This window comes from Lynx canadensis, chromosome B4, assembly GCF_007474595.2.
Source record: "Lynx canadensis isolate LIC74 chromosome B4, mLynCan4.pri.v2, whole genome shotgun sequence".
Lineage (NCBI taxonomy): Eukaryota > Metazoa > Chordata > Mammalia > Carnivora > Felidae > Lynx > Lynx canadensis.
In genome coordinates this window covers 119026759-119045266 of record NC_044309.1, presented here as the reverse complement: position 1 = coordinate 119045266, position 18508 = coordinate 119026759, and the positions used below count along the sequence as shown (strand labels likewise).

At 41.7% G+C, this 18508-nt stretch overlaps 1 protein-coding gene across 1 annotated transcript in view; it reads left to right on the top strand.

Moving 5' to 3' along the window:
* The window catches only part of ANKS1B (ankyrin repeat and sterile alpha motif domain containing 1B), a 448876-nt gene that overhangs the window by 417766 nt on the left and 12602 nt on the right, over positions 1-18508 (top strand). Inside the window, 1 exon segment of the mRNA XM_032594029.1 lies at positions 2619-2756. Coding sequence (XP_032449920.1) covers positions 2619-2756 — 138 coding nt within the window.

The window sequence follows — 18508 nt, the reverse complement described above, 5'->3', positions numbered from 1 at the left end:
TAGCTCCTCATTTAGTTTTCTACTTGAAAACCTATCTGAATGCCAGAAGAAGATCATGGCCTTCTATTTTGAAACTGTATCTTGCAATAGAATGTTATTTGTTTATGGGATTCCAATTTCAAATTGAGTTATTTTTGACAGAGTGCTGCGTGTAGTGTCAACATACAGGGCCACAGTGAAGAATGTCTTAATTTAATTTTCTTTTATGTGTTAATTCTGTAATTGCTTCTCAGCCACACAGCTCAGTAGAGTGGGGGCCATGAAGCACTTGCTGGGGGTGCTGGCAGGGAAGGACATTTTGTAAGCATTTTTAGGCATTGATGGGTATACGCGGAACATTTTATTGCCAACAGGTTATTTAAGACTGTGCAATTAAAAAGTAATTAGCGTAACTAAAGTATTGAGGGTTTTAGATCTATGACAACTGGAAAAAACGTAAATGGGATATTATAAGATAAAAAATGATTGCGCAATTATGGGAATTTTTTTTTTTTTTTTTTTTTGCTTTGAAATACGTCTGTGTATCAAAAGAAATTTCTAGCAGGGTTTGCAGCCAAGATGATGCTCCTTGGTTATTTTGTGCTTTAGGATAATAATACTTAAACCTTTCTTCACTTACCTCCCACCAGTTATTCTTAGAGGCACGTTGGAATGAGGGGGCTGGCAGGGAGATGCCATGAAGAAATGCTAGAGAGAAAAAAATGACATTATGTTAAACCAGTGAGGGAGAGGTGGCAATGAGGGGCCCTACAGTGTGTGAAAGAGCCTGAACTCTACAGTCAGACAACCTTACATTTTAGTCCTAACTCTACCACCTGTCCTGCATAAGGCGCTTACACTGAGTATCAGCTTCCCCACCTGTAAGATAATAATGATAGCCACAGCGCCCACTCATAATTCTGCACAGTGGGTATAGTTAGTAAGGTATTGTCATCCACAGGGCCCTGCATCAAGCAGGGAATCTAAGACCTGAATAATGCAGAGTGGTTGTGTCCCTCATAGTACCTCTACACCTTAGCCTCCACAGAGTCTTCAGGAGGGAGCACCTTGAACTGTTGGTGGGAATGTACATTGCTGCAGCCACTGTGGAAAACAGTGTGGAGTTCCTCAAAAAAATTAACAATAGAAATACCATATGATTCAGTAATTCCACTACTATTTACCCAAAGAAAATGAGAACGCTAATTCAAAAAGATATATGCACCCCTATGTTTATTGCAGTATTAACAATAACCAAGATATAGAAGCAACCTAAGTGTCCATTAATAGAGGATTGAATAAGGAAGATTGTGCACAAACACACACACATACACACACACACACACACACACACACACACAAAATGGAATATTACACAGCCATAAAAAGGATGAGATCTTGCCATTTGCAACAACATGGATGGACCTACAGGGTATTATGCTAAGTGAAATAAGACCAAAAAAGACAAATGGATAGGATTTCACTCATGCGGAATCTACAAAATAAAACAATTGAATAAACAAAAGGCAGAATCAGACCTATAAATACAGAAAACAAACAGAGTTGTCGGAGGGAAGGGGCTGAGGGGATGGGCAACATGGGTGAAGGGGAGTGGGAGGTACAGTCTTCCACTTATGGGATGAGTAATCATGGGGATAAGAGGCACAGCATGGGTAATATAGTCAATTGTGATATAAGGGCTAATGTTTAGACTTAATGACAAATAGGACTATAAGTGGCATAATACCGTAAGTATGTCATTACAAGACTGATTCTGAGTAAGCAATTCAGAATTGTTTATCAGTGTCACATTGTATGGTGACAGATGGTAGCTATACTTGTGAACATAGCATAATGTACAGAGAAGTTGAATCACTACATTGTACATCTGAAACTAATGTAACAGTGTCAACTAAACTCACATTTAAAAAATTAATGTTTATTTATTTTGAGAGAGAGTGAGAGCATGAGTGGGGAGGAGGGGCAGAGAGAGAGAGAGAGAGAGAGAGAGAATATCCCAAGTAGGGTCTCAATCTCACAACCTTGAGATCATGACCTGAGCCGGAATCAAGAATCAGATGCTTAACCAACTAAGCTACCCAGACACCCCCCCCAAAATTTTTTTTTAAAGATAGCACCTTGACATTTCCACCTGCCCGTTTCCTTCTATACCTGCCTTTGCTCTGGGGCAGTAGGAGCAGGGCACAAGACAGCAGCAAGATGGGGAAGAGTTTCTCCCAGCATGCAGAATGTGGCAGGTGATCCTTTCCAGACAGAATTAGCAGAAGGCAGGACTGCCTATCTATAGGTGTATATGGGGAATCAAAACACTAAAATGCTTCATAACTACTATTTTTTTAAGGAGTGTCTGCCACCCAGACTGCTTCTGCTCACAGCACCTGGTGAGAACCACTGCTCCAGGATATGACTATATTAGGTTGTTTTTAATTAAATGAAAACATTCCTTCCAGATCTGGTATTCATTTACCCACAGATAGCGTGTTGGGTCACCTTGAATGTTGCTGGTCTAGAACATTCTAGAAAGGGGGAAGGCAACTGATTCCCAAGTCATTTGCCTTGGTTCTAAAATTTACTGGTTTGCAAAGGAAAATAATGGTCACTTATGTCATTTCTTCCAGAACATAATTGCCGAGCATGAAATTCGTAATATCTCCTGTGCTGCCCAGGACCCAGAAGACCTCTCAACATTTGCTTATATCACAAAAGATTTGAAGTCCAATCACCACTACTGTCATGTGTTTACTGCCTTCGATGTGGTGAGTAACTACCATCTTTGAACAGATTAAATATTTCCCCCAGTACACCTGCATTTTATTGAAAGCTCAACTTACAGTTAAGATACTTGGTTTGTTTATCAAGTGTTCAGATATGCCTAATGTAAGGTATTTTGCAGATTAAGTTTTTCTGAGCTTTTTCTATATTTTCACTCACCCATTAAATTTAGAATTCTATTTCTCCTTGGTATCTGAACTGCTATTGCTCAACTACTAACCTGATTTTTCATATTTGACAAATCCCTTTCTTTCTTTGGTTCCAAAACATAGTAATGTCTGTTGGTTTCTCTGGTGGCCATTTTTAAATAGTAGGGCATAGTAGTCCAGATTTGTTAGGAAGAAAAATAAATTTCAGTGCCTTATACATTATTTGTGGTTTTCTATATTGAAAAGTAGTCAAACAGTTTTTATACCTACAAATTATAATTGAGAACACCAAGGTTTGGTTCATTTGCTTATTCAGAATTAGTCTGGTAATGACATACTTATATTATACCACTTATAGTCCTATTTGTCATTAGACTAAACATTAGACCTTATATTACAAACTTGAAAAATGAAAGCAGTGGTAGAAAACAAGTGTTCCACTAAGATAAATAGATACCCTCAGTATGGTACCAATTCTTGAGGATATCTCTAAGAATCTCTAATACAGTACACTGGCCATTCTGCATTTGAAGCAGCGAGAACAGATATGGTTGCAACCATGAAATAATTTGTAATCAGAAGAATCCTAAAATGTCACTTTAACTTGACAGTTTTGCCCTGTTCAGTGTGTTTGAAATATACATATTTAAATAATTACACAGAAACTGCAATATAATAAATATATTCTTGGGAGGCCGGCCCATAGTTCTGTGTCATGGGTGAAACTTCTTGGAACAATCTTTTTCATCTCTGGCTAACACTGAAGGACCAACGACCACCATAATCCAAAATGTACACCATTCTAAGGTACATCAGGCTCATGCTCAGAGCATTTGCTCAGAGCAAGTGGCACATGTCTTTCAGTTTTTGAAGACCGAAAATAGGAAAGAATGTTCATGTGCTATTAAAAACTTCCCTCTATTTTGGAAGGTATGTGGAAGTGGGATGTGATCATAGTAAGGACTAGAAAGCAAAGCCCTTGAAAGCTGCTTTTGAATATCTCTGGTTGTGTTTGTTTACATGAGATCAATGGTGTTGATTAAAGTTATTTCAGCATTAGATTTCTGGTGCCTTAAACATAATTTCCATTCTTGTGAAATGCAGTTGTTTCTGTAAAGAGCAAAATTCCATTCTATCCACACATATTTTGATTTGCATGAAATACCTTTCACTATGGGAGTTGGATTAGTGTCATAGAAAGAACAGGCAGATCAGGGTTCACACCCCAGCTCTGCTTCCTGCACCCTGGTCTTAGACAAGTTGTAGGACTTTTCTGAGCCTCAATTTCCTTTGTCTATAAACCCGGGTACAGGGATTTGTACCTCACAGGTTTTCATCAGGATTGAAATGAAGGAACATATGGAGAGTGCCTCCTAAATAACAGGTGTTCAATGTTCCTTCCCTACCTCTTCCCTCTCCTTGCCTGTTTACATCACAATTGACAGCCTGGCCCTCTTTCTGCTAAAAGACATAAAATAGATTTGCCAAAAGTGTATTTATGATCCTAGAGTTTTCCCACTGCTGTTATAAAAGAACTGAAAAAATAGAAGTGATAAATAAATAAAATAGAAACAAGAGAAAGAAAATATTGACTCTGCAGGCCTTATAATGGTATATTGCCTTCATGCAATGTTTTCACTAAGTGTCAACATTAATACTGTGATACTCTTCGGGATGAATTCCAGCCTCTCATTGAGTACTGCAGCACTTCTTTCTAAATTAGTTCTTAAAGTAACATATAATTGGCCTTTATGATCATACCCCAAATATTGTCCTATATTCAAACTAAAAATGATACCTATAGGTCATCTGCCCCCTTGAGTTTTTAGCAATTGTATGTGTGATGCCAGAATACCGAGGTGAAATGTGGGGGGAAGATAGGCAACTGTCTAGTTTCAGTTTCATGATGGCCCTGATACATTTGGAAAGCACGCAAAGAATTGCTTGATCTTTTAGCTTTTCACCCAGATGTTTGATTTACTGTAGATATTCACAGGCTTAGGATTCTGGCTGGTATCAGCTCCAAAGGATTTTCATCATCTATCACAAATCCACCATTTTAATCCTCTCTAGGTGAACACAGTTTGTCTAACTTCAAAAATAGTAACAAAGGCCACCAGACTTGACCAGGGCCTTTGAGCAATTTTGAGACACAACAAGCTTTGCTTGCACTAAAAAAAAAAAAAAAAAAAAAAAAAAAAAAGAGCCTCTTTGAGCATGGATTTTGTATCTTTATATAGGGCAGTTCAATATTCAGTCTAGTCTTGGAGCCTTAAAATTTTTTGGTATGAGTCATTCCCCTGGGCTGCTCAAATTGCACACACACAAAAAAGCTGTAAGTATACATTTTATCTTTTAGCTGATATATATGAATACATATACATTTTTATTGCAAAGTTATTGCTGCTTTGACCTTGCAAAGCTTTTACAGGTCAAAACAATGTTTTTATGAGTATCTGCCATCAAGAAAATTCAGTGATGTCTAGAACACTTCAATTTATGGGGAATTAGATTTGAAATTCAGAGTGTTTTCCCATAGAAATCTGGGAAGGAAGGCCCAAGTCCCCCTACAAATCTACCATGTGAGTTTAACATAGTTCACTTACTAAGGGACGTTGTCAAGCCTTTAATACGCTCAGATACCAGGAGGGGGTGGACTGTGCCACGTCTCCCCAGCTCACCTGACCATGGAACTGTTTTCGGAGAGCACTTTGCATGGGTGGTGTTCTACAGAACTTTAGGAAATGTTATACTTTAGGATCTCTAAGCCTGTTTCCATTACTTAGAATCTACTATAGGTAAGAAACAGATATAACCAAGGCCACTTGGAAACTGTCATCTTCTATATACTGTTCACTCATTCTAGATTTCTAAGTAATGAGAGGGGTAAATCAGAAAGATTTCAATGCATTCTCTGTGGAACTATCAGATTTATTGTAAAAATCTAGAAAGGACCTCATTTAATACTTTTAAAATGTGAAAGGGTTTTTTTTTTTTTAATAGAATTAAAAGCCATGACTTGTTAGACACTTGCTAATTCTCATTTCTCTATAAAGAATATATTTGCAGTCTTTGGTATTTTTAACCATGCTCATTTTGCTCTTACGTGCAACTCCCAAATTCTGTAATCTTGAGCATGCAGCACGTGGTATGGCACAGACTGGCTCAGGAATGTGCAGGCAACGTTGGAGTCATGATGCTGGTGGGTGGTGGATGTGGGAGACAAAGCTCCCTCTTTCCTGTGCTTTCTTGGCTGAATGTGGGCCATGAGAGGAACTAAACTGGAGAAGCAGAGATGATGAAATGCAGGCAGACAAGTTTGGCGGACTGTGTGACAGCATCTGATAGTACTGTGCCACCAGTATGTCCCAGCAAACAAAGCATAGACAGAAAAGGACAGTCCAGTCAAGCACACTGTCCTGACCAATGAGACCTATGCCAGCTTCTGACTTCAGCTCTGCAACGAGTTTCTTTCTTGGTTTTCTCATCTGTTTAATGAAATTAAAAGTCCTGAGCCCCCTTTTTTCCAGTTTTATTGAGATATAATTGGCATAGAACCTTATATTCGTTTTAAGTATTCAACATAATGATTTATGTGTATGTTGTGAAATGATCACCACAGTAGCTTTAGTTAATATCCATCCACCTCAAAGTTAAACAGTTTTTCCCCTTGTGATGAGAACTTTAAGATCTACTGTCTTAGCAACTTTCAAATATACAGCATAATATTGTTAACTGTAGTCACTGTGCTAGACTTGACATTCCCGAGAACTTGTGACCGGAAGTTTGTACCTTTTGACCTCCTTCATCCATACTGCCTGTTTGTAAACCGTGAGAATATACAGGGTAGCTCAAAGTTCCTGGCGAGAAGTATTTAGGACTTGTGTTGCAGAGGTTATCCAACAAAGTGGGAACTTGGTGCAGAAAACTGTTGGTGGTAGTGGTGATGATGTTAGTTGACCTCTGACAACTAAGTTAATATTGTGTGTGGAGCCAAGCTGTAGCTGTCATTCTGTTTCTCATTTTCTCCACCTGAAAATGGCCCTCAACCTCTTTGACTATGAGACTATGAAATATGAAAGTACATGGCAATAGAAGGCAACCTTAAAGGGCATAGAGTCCTTTAGATGGAACTCTACCACTTTCCCTGCCTTATTTCCCACTTATGATAGCAACCTAAAGTGAAAGTCTGGTTCTGAAGCCACTGAGACTCCTCGGCAAGTCAGTGTCAGGAGGGATCCTGCTCCCGAGAGCAGTGAGTGGCTCTAATTGAATATAAAAAGGCAGTGTTCCCAGCCCAGTGGTCCCTATGCACCACCACCTGTTCCCTCACCAAAAAAAAAAAAAAAAAAAAAAAGGAATAAATTAACACTGTCAATGTGCATTATATCTGTATCTTTTCTCCATTGGCATAAATCATTGAGAATTAACCAAGTCACAAAGTCAAAGGTGGGTGGATATTCAAAGAATAATAATCACTTTTTTCTCTTCATCCCTATTTTTTGTGGGGGAAGAAGGGATGGATGTTATTAGTGCCTAAAATCAACCCCATTTTTTTGTAAAGTTAGATCTAAGAAAGGCACTCTGAAATTTTTTTCGCAGATTGTCTGGCAGCATTCATACCTGTGTCCATATAGCCTCCCTGCAAAGAACTAAAACTCAGGTGTCCTGTTTAGAAGTGTAGCTTTTAGAATCAGGTCAGCACTTCTTAGACCTATAGTCTGGCCAAGAATTAATCCTATTTCCTCATCTGTAAAACAGAACTAACAATAGTACCCACCACTTACAACTATTGTAAGAATTAAATGAGATAATATGTGTCCACAGGGTGTTCAGCTATTCTCAGCTGCTGAGGAAGGAGAGGGGTAGTAGCAGTTGTATTCTTGTTGTGAGAACCCATATGAAAAACCAGTTTTTCATTTACAGCATGTGTTTGCTGCAGCAGCATTCCACACTTGAGGAACAAAGTCAAAGTCCATTTATTTTTTTTTTTTTCAACGTTTTTATTTATTTTTGGGACAGAGAGAGACAGAGCATGAACGGGGGAGGGGCAGAGAGAGAGGGAGACACAGAATCGGAAACAGGCTCCAGGCTCTGAGCCATCAGCCCAGAGCCTGATGCGGGGCTCGAACTCACGGACCGCGAGATCGTGACCTGGCTGAAGTCGGACGCTTAACCGACTGCGCCACCCAGGCGCCCCCAAAGTCCATTTAAATACATTTATTGAGTGCCTACTATGAGTCAGGCACAGGTCCCTGCTCTCTAGAAGCTCATAGTTCAGTAGGAGAAGTAGGGACATGACAAATAGCTGCCATGAAATCATACCCTTGCTACCCTGGAGTTGTGCCAACACCTAGCAGGGCTGGGGCTCTCAGAGGAGGCGTGCTCGGTCTGGAAGCTGAAGGCTTACTTTGTGTGAACATGTGATAAGTTTGGAGGCATGACAACTCATTAATTCACTTGGGAGTGGAGAGCTCAGAGTATTACACACACCTGCAATAAGCAAGAAGCCATTTATATTTACTGTTTTTATTAAGCTAAGGAAATGGACTTGTCCATTTGAGAAAGATTTTCAATGAGAAGGGTTAAAATAAAAAGGGTTTTGGATTTGGGAAGTGCCCCTTTTCACAGGCATCACAGTTTAGTAAAGGTTTACTATAGCTTCCACTAGGAGCATTTACTTTTGAAAAGTGGGGAGAGGTTGAAATCGGGCAAATCTCTCTTTTGCATACCCTTTCTCCAAGTCCCTGTGGATGCCTGCTATCCAGCCAACTCAGGCTATGGTTTCATGTGGACAGGTGAACACGGGGCACAGGTGCATGATCTCCATGGAGAACCTTGAATGTTACAAGAAAGCAAGTCATGGCTTAAGGAAGGAGGGCCCAGCCTCCTGGCTAATTAGGTCTTTGCTAAGCCAGTGTGCCCTCATGTACTCAGGATGAGGCATGAAGTTAAACCTTAGCGAGTAATGCTGGAATAATGCCCTGCCACCTTTAAAAATCTGATTCTTGAAGAACATTTGGTAGCAGGCAAAAACTATTCATGATTTAATGTTGCATGAGAAAGAAGCTTATGAAACCACATATCAAGTGTGATTTTAATTTTTTTTAATTCACATATGTAAATATTCATATATCATATCAAAGTATTTGTATATATATGAATGCAAAAAGAAAACCAACTAAAACGCAGTATTGGCTATATTCCAGCAGAATTTTACAGGTGATTTTCTATTTTCTTCTTTATATGTTTTCAAAATTGTATACATGTACCCCTGTTATAATTAGGGGGAAATATTAATTTCATGATTCTTTTGGTGAGCTGAAATTACCCCAGAGAGGTTATCTGTATATTGGTCAGTCTGCATGTCAGCCCTGAACCAGATAGACATCTTAGCCAAATGCATAATGTTTATTTCTAAATACTAAAGACTGTGATTGGGCAGTATTTACTTTTACAGATACAATCTATCGAGATTAATTTCTGGCTTGTACTTGAGAGAACTAACTATAGGTGGAGTTAAAGAGATGTCAATGAATTCTGTGAATATGCCCAGAATATTCTCAAGAGTTATTTTTGCTTCAAGATGTGGGTGAAGCAACTTGTAGATGAAGCTTACCCTAGGTCTTAAAAAACAAGAAGTACAAGCAAAATACAGCCAAAAGAGAATTGTGGCTTCCTTCTGGAGACCCTGCTGAGGACCCAAATTGAAAATCACTCTCCTCTGTTTTCAGGGCCCCGATGGCATTGCATGTATTTGTTTGGCCTTTGTTCATCCAGGTCTACCTGCGGGAGAGAAAAGAGAAGGCAAGAATTGGCTCTGGCCATCCATAGTCACCCATATCTAACCCTTAAGGTGCATGTCCTCTGATCTTAGGGACCTACCAGGCAGCTAATGTACCCTAAGCCCTACAGACACAAAGACAAATGAGAGAAAATACTAGTAAATACCATGAAGTAGAGCTGTGTAAAGATGCTGCAGGGCTGTCTGAGAATGTGCACCTTGCTTAGCCAGAGGGTCAGGAAAGGGGATTAAGAGAAGGCTCCTGGAAGATACAGTGCCCTAGGTGAGCATTAACTTACCAGCCAAAGATGAGAGACGGGGAAAGGGTGTTTTGCTAAAAGAGTCATTTTATAATAGACAAAATACTTGAGCATTTGGAATAGTTTTAGGGGTGATTGTTGCAATGAGGACATCCTCTGGGAGGAAGGCCAGCCCCTTGGTTATAGCCTCTCTAAACATTGGCTGGTGGATTGTCAAGGCCTGCAGTCTGGTCTTTGCGTAATATGCTACAATTTAACATGGGGTCAACTATATGTACATCTCTAAACTGAATCCACAGTAAGAGACATCAGCTTCTAATTAGAATCCTGGATCTCTCAGGGTGGAAAGGGACCTAAAGGTCACCTGGACCAGACCCCGTTCTCAGTGTCGTCCCCTCAGTGGCAGTGATTGGTGCCACAGGTAGGTAGCCCATGGTAGCTTTAGCCCATGGAGGTGATGTAGGCATGGTCTTTAGTCACCAGTGCTGGTGTGGCAAACCTCTGAAGCTCCTCATAATGCTTGTGACTCCTCCGCCCTGTCTAGGGCTTCAATGCCCAGAGATAACCCTTTCTTTGAATGTCTCTGTTGGCATCCTCTTCAGGCGTGGGTAACCTTTGCTGACCTCGCAGCTCTGCTGACTCCCAGAGTCCAAAGAATAGCCAGGTATGGGCCCGTAGTTTCCTAGGGCTCTGGAACTAACATTTGTTTGTTCCTTCAATTCCAGTTACTGAAATGTGGTGTTTTTGTGTTTTTTTTAATGCTAGCAGAAAGTGCCAGAAAATAGATCAGAATGGTCTACTTGCAAACAGTAGCTTACCAGCCTGGACCAACAGGGCCCTCTCTCCCTGTGGTGTCCCATCCCTTCTCAGCTCGCTCACTTATTGAGGTGTCACTTTCACCAGGTGATGAGAAGGCCACATATGATGTAGCTTGTCAGCCATTTTGGTAGGAACGGGTTAAACAAAGTGAGCTCGCAAATGTATGCATGAACAAATGGACATCATTTATACCATGCCTTCTTCCATCAAGGATTTAAGGCAACCTACATAAATGGGTATGATAGATCTAAAAATAGAGGTACACACAGATCTGAATTAGGGAAAATACAGACTAAAAGGAAGATCAACACCAAGGTAATAGATTTAACATCAGTATGCAGACCACAGAATTGTATGTAGTTATTAGAGCCAAGCCACAAATTTGGCTCTGAGCTTCCTGGAGGTCAAAGCAAATAGGGAAATACATGTCTCTGTATTGGGGAGTATAGCCCATCCTCTCAGAAAACAAAACTTCAGTGAGACTGAAGTCTGAAAGAACTTTTTGTTCTGAGTCTCTCCATGACACAATATTGTCTGATAGTATCTCACTAACATTCATACAGTGAATCTCCAAAACACAAGTTTCCCTCAGTGAAAGCAGAACACCAGCAGACTCACGAAAAGCAACAAGGCAGGGAGCTGAGTGGCACAAAATACTGGCTCATCTGAGGTCAGATTTGGGTTTGAATCTTGGCTCTGCCCCTTACTAGCAGTGTGAACTTGGCCAGGTTAATCAATCACACTAATCCTGAACCTCTCACACATAAAATTGGGGGCGATAATTCTCCCTCTCTAAGGTAGCTCTGAGAGTTAGGTAATCTACATCAGGTACTTAGCAGGTCCCAGGGACATAGTAAGCAATGTCATGTGCTAGTTGCTGCTAGGTCTGCTTTATCGTCTCTGTGAGATGAAATAGAATGTGGTTCAGGTTCACAGGTGGTCTGACTCGGTACAGCAATAAAACCTAACACAGCTGCAAGAATGTACTGAGTGTGTATCTATAAGTTAATGTCCACATACAACATTTTTCAGCTGAGCTTGATAGAAATTAGACAGTAGAAGGTTCAACTCTTTGTACTTAGAAGAGTAGAAAGAAGTATTGGGGTTCCAGGTTAAAGGAAGAGCTAGGTAGTCTAAAATTCAACTGAGCAGATGTTAGAATTGACATCCAGTGTGAAAACTGAAGAGCCTAAATTAGATTCTTGGCCTAATGGATGGCCAGCCCTACTGGTACATGGAGGTGAGCCACGGTAACATCTGCAGTAGGGCCTGGGTTTTGCTTGGAATAGTTTCCGGCCCTCTCTGCCAGAGAATGCAAAGGCACTCAGAACCCCAAGGTGATGGGTAAAGAATAAGTAAGATTTTTTTGAGCTGTTTCTTTTAAGTATTAAAATTGACAGGCTTTTATTTTTATGACTATAAAATTATTCATCTTCAGTTGAATAAAGTTCAAAACATAAAGAAACATAAAAACTCATTCATCATCTCAACACTCTGTGTTAACCATTAGTAACATCTTAATATATATCCCTGTTTTCTATGCACATAGATACCATCTATGTTTGTATATATCCATATATTTTTGCTTAGAGTCTTTTAACCAGTTTTTTTTAATGACCGAATTTTCATTTTAATTGGCTGCCTAGTGTTCCACTGTGTGGATCTATGCAGTATACCTAATCCGTCCTCTATTTATGAAAATGTTAAATATTATAGTATTCTTGCAAATATGCCACTGAACCCTTCAGCTTAAAAAAATGTTCAAACCCCCACTTTATCTAAAAATGCTTGTTTTTTTTTTTTTCCTTCTAAAAATGAAAGAATGCTTTTGTTTCCAATCCCATCCCAGGCCACCTCCACAGCTGCTCCTCCAGGCCTGGCAGTGGCCTGGCTCTTAGGGATGGAGATAAAGCTTATTGCTAGGACAGAATCAAAAGGCACCCCTGAAACAGGGCATCCCAGACAGAACCCCAAACTAGATAGACGCAGGAGGACATGGTGGATTCCCAGGGCAAGCAAGGTCAGGAACCAGGCTCTTCCTGAATTTGTTTGGAGCTTTTCCAACAAGGAAGGAAGGGTGAACTCTTCATAGGAGGGAGGGGATGCAGGCTGAGGCTGCGCTTACTGGGATAGTCATTTTAGATCCCACCTGCCGATGTTCTGTACATGTGGCAAGAGCATATTTACTGTCCAGTGTGCTTAAACATTTCTAATTTTTGGGCTCCTGGGTGGCTCAGTCCTTAAGCATCAGACTTCGTCTCAGGTCATGATCTCATAGTTTGTGAGTTCAAGTCCCAGATCAGGTGAGTTCCAGCCCCACTTTAGGTGAGCCCCGCTTCTCTCTCTCTTTCACTTTCTCTCTCTCTCTCTCTCTCTCTCTCTCTCCCCCTCCCTCCCTCCCTCCCTCCCTCTCCCCCTCTCTCCCTCTCTCTGCCCCTTGCTCACTTGCTCTCTCTTTTTCTCAAAAAAATTTCTAAGTTTTATGATCTGGTTCTTCCTTTATAAGCTATCTGATGTATTCACTTCTTCCTTTGTTATAATGATATTATGGAAATGATAAGTACTAATTTTTCAAATAAAACACAAATTATAAAGCAGAAAAAAAAATCCTAGTGATGCATCAGTCAATATAAATTAATTACCTGAGTGGCCAGAATTTTTCCTAGGGGACAGATTGTCCATATCTATGCTGAAATTTTTCTAACACCAAACTGATGAATGTGCTAGGCACAGCCTCAGTGACTAGGATGCAGGAGGACAATGGGGACATCTCTTTGTCTCTCCATGAGCCTCCCCTCATCCACGTCATTCAGTGAGCACTTCCTGGACACTTGCTACAGACCAGGCATGGGCTAGGCATCAGGAGCTCAGCCCCTGACACATGGAAGTAGCTCAGTAAGTATCCAAGGTGATGGTCAACTATACTCCTGACTGCCTAGAGCTCACAGTAAATGCAAGCTTGCCTATACATCTCCAGTTTGTGTCCCTTGATTACGGTTAAGATCTGTCCTTAACATACAATGGCTCTGCAAATTCCTCTAATGTAGTAATTCTTAATTCACAGATCAAAGACCCCAGGAGAAACAGGAAGGGGTTTAGAGATTGTGATGTTTCCCTAGGGGTGGTTGTGCCCATTGACTTGGGATTCCCTGCCTTCATCCTAAAGAGCCTCTGCTGGAGAGGGAGTGTTGCTTGGCATCCCTCATCATGAAAGGGACACTTCCACTGGTTGAGAATCCCTGTGATGATGGATCGTGTTAAGTCACAAAGGACACCCTTTGCTGGGAAGCTGCCTGGTTCTGGCATGAGACCCAGGCAAATTGTGTACCTTTAGGTACCCTCATCCCAGCCAACATGCATCAACCACCCGGGAGCTTCTGTATTTAATGTTTTTATGCTTTTTCTTTTTAACAGTTTGTAGAAGTCATTTACCTTAAGTCTAGTTCTAAGGTATAGTGGTCAAGAGCATAGCCTGTCAACACCTGGATTCAAATCCCAGTTCTGCCTGGTGCTAGCTTCATGGCCAAGTTATTTAACTGTTCTGAGCTTAATTCTCTCACATGTAAATTAGGAATAATAATAACCCCAAAGTTATTAATAATGCCCACAGAGTTGCTGTCAGGATTCAATGAGATAGTCCATGTGAAGCATGTCATATAATGTGCATGGCACACAGGAATCATGAGTGTTGGCTGAATTGTCATTGGATAAGTGTAATCATGAGTGATTCTCTAAACAATCCAGCAAGGTAGGTACTGCATATTAAGAAAAATGAGGCTCAGAGCATGCTCTCCCCAGTAATCATTGGCTCAAGGCCAATTGCCACAATATGATTCTGGAAAGAGACTCCTGCTGGAAAAGCCAAGGCAGGTATTTTCCAATAAGCTAGAAGGAGCAGAAAGAGCCAAGGTCAGAGACCAGCCGAGTTACAGCATTTGAAAGGTGTAAGGTAGTGAATGTAAAACTGAAGGAGATTGAATTTATGCTCAAGGGAGTTAGTGGCTAGAGATGAGGACATCGTTGTGCCAACTTAAAAGGACATTCCAGCGCTCTGTGGTTTGGGCTAGCATGTGTGAAGGTACACCTTAGTGCCTACATCTAGCTTCTCCACAGCCAGGGCTGAGGGTAGGTGGCTCCAGGAGTAACTCCCCATGACTACATACTGTTCATCCCAGCTCAAGGCTGGAAGTTCCTCTTCCTGCTACCTGAATGAGGATCGAACCAGCCTTCTGTAGCATTGTGTGGTGTTCCAGTTATCTATTGCTGCTTAACAAACCACTCCGAAACTTAGTGACATAGGAGGACATCCATTTCATTATGTTTATGATTCTGTGAGTTAGGGATTTGGGCAGAATACTGTAGTTCTGCTCTTCTCTTCTGCTTAGCAGTATCTGGGGCCTCCACTGAGGTGGCTCGGATGGGACAGCTCTATTGGGGCATCTGTCTGGGGTCTTGGGCCCTGTCTCTGTGGCATCTCCTAGGGATTGAATGTCCAGTATGACTCCTTCACTGTGTATCTGGAAGCTAGGCTGGGATGACTGCAACTGCTGTTTCTTTCCAGGCAGCCTCTGCCTTTGACCAGCTTGGACATTCACATAGCATGCTGACCTGGGGGTGGTCAGATGTTTTACACATGGCTAGTTTCCCTCAGAGCAAATGTTCCAAGAGGCCTGGGTAGAAACTGTAAGGTTCCTCGTGACTGAATCTCAGAGGTCCCCCTGTGTGTGACTTCTTCCACATTCTGCTAGTTGGGAAAATCAGTAAAGTCAATCTAGATTTAAGGAGGCAGAGAAACAGACTCACCCTCTTAGGAGAAGGTCATGGCATGTACACAGAGGAGAGGAACTGATGGCAGCCATTCTGGAGACAAACCACCACACATGGGTAGGGTTAAGAATATGGGCTTTGAGTCACAAATATTGGTTCCTATCACAACTTTGTAACTTTCTAGCTCTGTGATGTCAGGCAAGTTACTTAACCTCTCTAAGCCTCAATTTCCTTACCTGTAAAATAAGGATAATGATATTTTGCAATAACTGTGATAATACTTAAATGAGATAAATCTAGTGCTTGGCACAGTTGATTCCTAACACCTGTAAAGTCCTCACTTAATAGTAGCTATGCTGCCTATAATAATACCATATTATAGTGTAACTTTAGTGTAACTATAGTAGTGCTATTTCTCTGGTTTGTCCTTTGGATATTCATTCATTCATTCAGCAAGCATTTACTGAGTGCCTGTGGTATGCCAGGCACAGTTTCAGGCACTGGCCTCCCCAACAGTTGCAAAGATAATAATACATTGAAAACAGAGAGTAATTGGGTTGCCAGGTGTTTTGAGCAGCATCGCTGGCTCTTCAGTGCCAGCCAGCATTGCTGGGGTTGGCAAGCCTGGCTTGAAGGAGGAAGCAAGAGATGGCCACCTAAGCCTTTCTGATATTGCAGTATTAATGGCTGCATTATTCTGAATGCTGAAGTATTCTGGCTTCGTCCTAATAGAGACTCCTACTCCCACAGTAACTCTCCTCTGCCATTTAAATAGTGGGAATGTTACTAAGGAGAGGCAGGAGATATGAACCTTCCTCTCCAGTCAAACATGTGTCTGCAGATCCCATCTGATGAGTGTCTGTTCCCTTCAGGGGCCCTGGTATGTCAGTAACATGGCACTCAGCATTCAGAAGCCCCATCAGAACCACTGCTCCTCTGTCTCATGCCCATGGACCCTTCTTGGCTTCCATAATCACCACCTCAAAGATTGAAGTGATAGAAAAGATAGGAAAGGTAACAGTGTCCAACTCTTTACATAATCATAGGAGAATAACTCAGTAAAGCATTCTAAAATGAAATGAAAAGCAAGATGTCAAGAGAATGCAAGCCAAATCAGGAGAGGCCATTTGGCACAGTCTGGTCTCTGTGTCTTATTTGAGCAGTTTCCTAACACCAGGAACTAATTAAAAATGAAAAGGCAGGGCTTCTAACCCAGTACCTTTCAAAATCTTTAGGCTTCCCATAATAGTCATGTGAAAAATCTCACTTGCTCAAATGAGCATCTTCAACTTTGATTTGAAGACACTGGAGCTTTAAGTAAATCTCACTTTCAGGAATTTGTTTTTAGGTTAATGATAAAGGAATTCACACTCATTAAGCTCCACTGTTCCAGGACCTAAAAGCTGAACATTATAGAATTGCTGAATCTGCCATCTTTCCCTCAGTCCATTTGCCCACCCAGAGCATGAATATGTGCTACATGGCCCTGACAGATGGACATCAACCATCTCCACAGTCGTGCTGAACAAGACCAAGAGCCTGTGACTTCACATGGAGACTGCAGAAATCAGAAACCCCAGTCTGCCTTTCAGAGGGGTCCCATCTGCACACAAGGAGGCAAGGCTGACGATGACATGAGTGCCAAGTGTAGGCAGACGAAGGGTTCAGCCCTCTTTGTACAATGATGGCCGGAGCTGTCTGCCAGCCCTCCTCCACTATCATTTGTTGGTGCACTGCTAATTTACTAGTCTGACTCATCCTTGGAGGCAAACACAGGATCAGTGTTCATTGCAGGAAGTGCTCAGTTGGCTGTGCGAGGTTCAGTGTCTCCAGCAAGCACACGTCTGTCTTGTGGGGCCATCATTTCATAACATGTCACTCGAAGAAGAAGAAACCGCTTCTGTCAAAACAGTTTTCAAGCTCGGAGGCATTCTCCCTACTTGGGTCCAAGACCACAACAGTCTGGCATTGATCTGAAACCTGGTCTGTCCAGAAATCCACAGGCTTCTTTCACATGGCCTCTGAAGGCGATCCTGTATCTCCTTCACCATCTTCAAGTGGGAATAGTCCCAAACAGTTCTCACCAGAATCATGGGGATTGAGCTGTTCCATGTGCTTGACTAGAGGGGCTAGAGATGGGCACAGTTGCAAAAGCAGCATAAGCAGAATGCCATTTCTGTGTTTTGAGAAACTATGAATACACATTCCAGGGACACTGATCGGAATGAAAACTTGGAACAAACCATGCCTGCTCTCTGTGCAGTGATTTTAAGAAAGCTCTCTATGACTGATAGGCATCTACCTCTTCGGTGCACTTGTGACCTCAGGGGTGTTGTTGAGACCCTGTCTCCTTGGGGTCACACAACATCATGTTTTCTTAGAGAAGATGGGGTGGAGCTGTGCTGGGAAGAGAAGGTAGAAATCGAAGATACGTATTGGGAGAAGAGAAAAGAAAGCTAGAAGTCATCTTGAAGGAATGATTGAAGGTCTGACGAAAAGAACCTTTCTCCCAGGCACTGCTTGGCATGGCATTCAGGCCTGACACAGTCTCCTGTCTCTTGCTGATTTGATGATAAAATATGGAGTGGACCCACAGGGAGAGCAAGCGCCTCAAGAAATAGATGGATAATTGGCTCTGTTTGCATGCTGGCTGCTGTAACTGTGAGACGCCACACCAGCATGACTAATGCCTCTCCCCTCCGCCTAAATTAGATTTTGATTGTGCTTTAGAGATGTTCACTGAATCACAGATGTTTGAGGTAAAAAGACCCAAACTTCTCAGGAACACCTCCTGTGGAGTGTGTGGGCTAGTCCTCACAGGCACAGCTGAGGCGCTCCCAGAACTAAGATGAAGGACCAGAGTAACCCCTTATCTTCCAAGGCCTGGGAGCAAACCAGCTGCCCATGAGGAGGCTCAGAATGGAGTAGGTTCCTGAGGCCAGTGGGTGGGGGCCTGC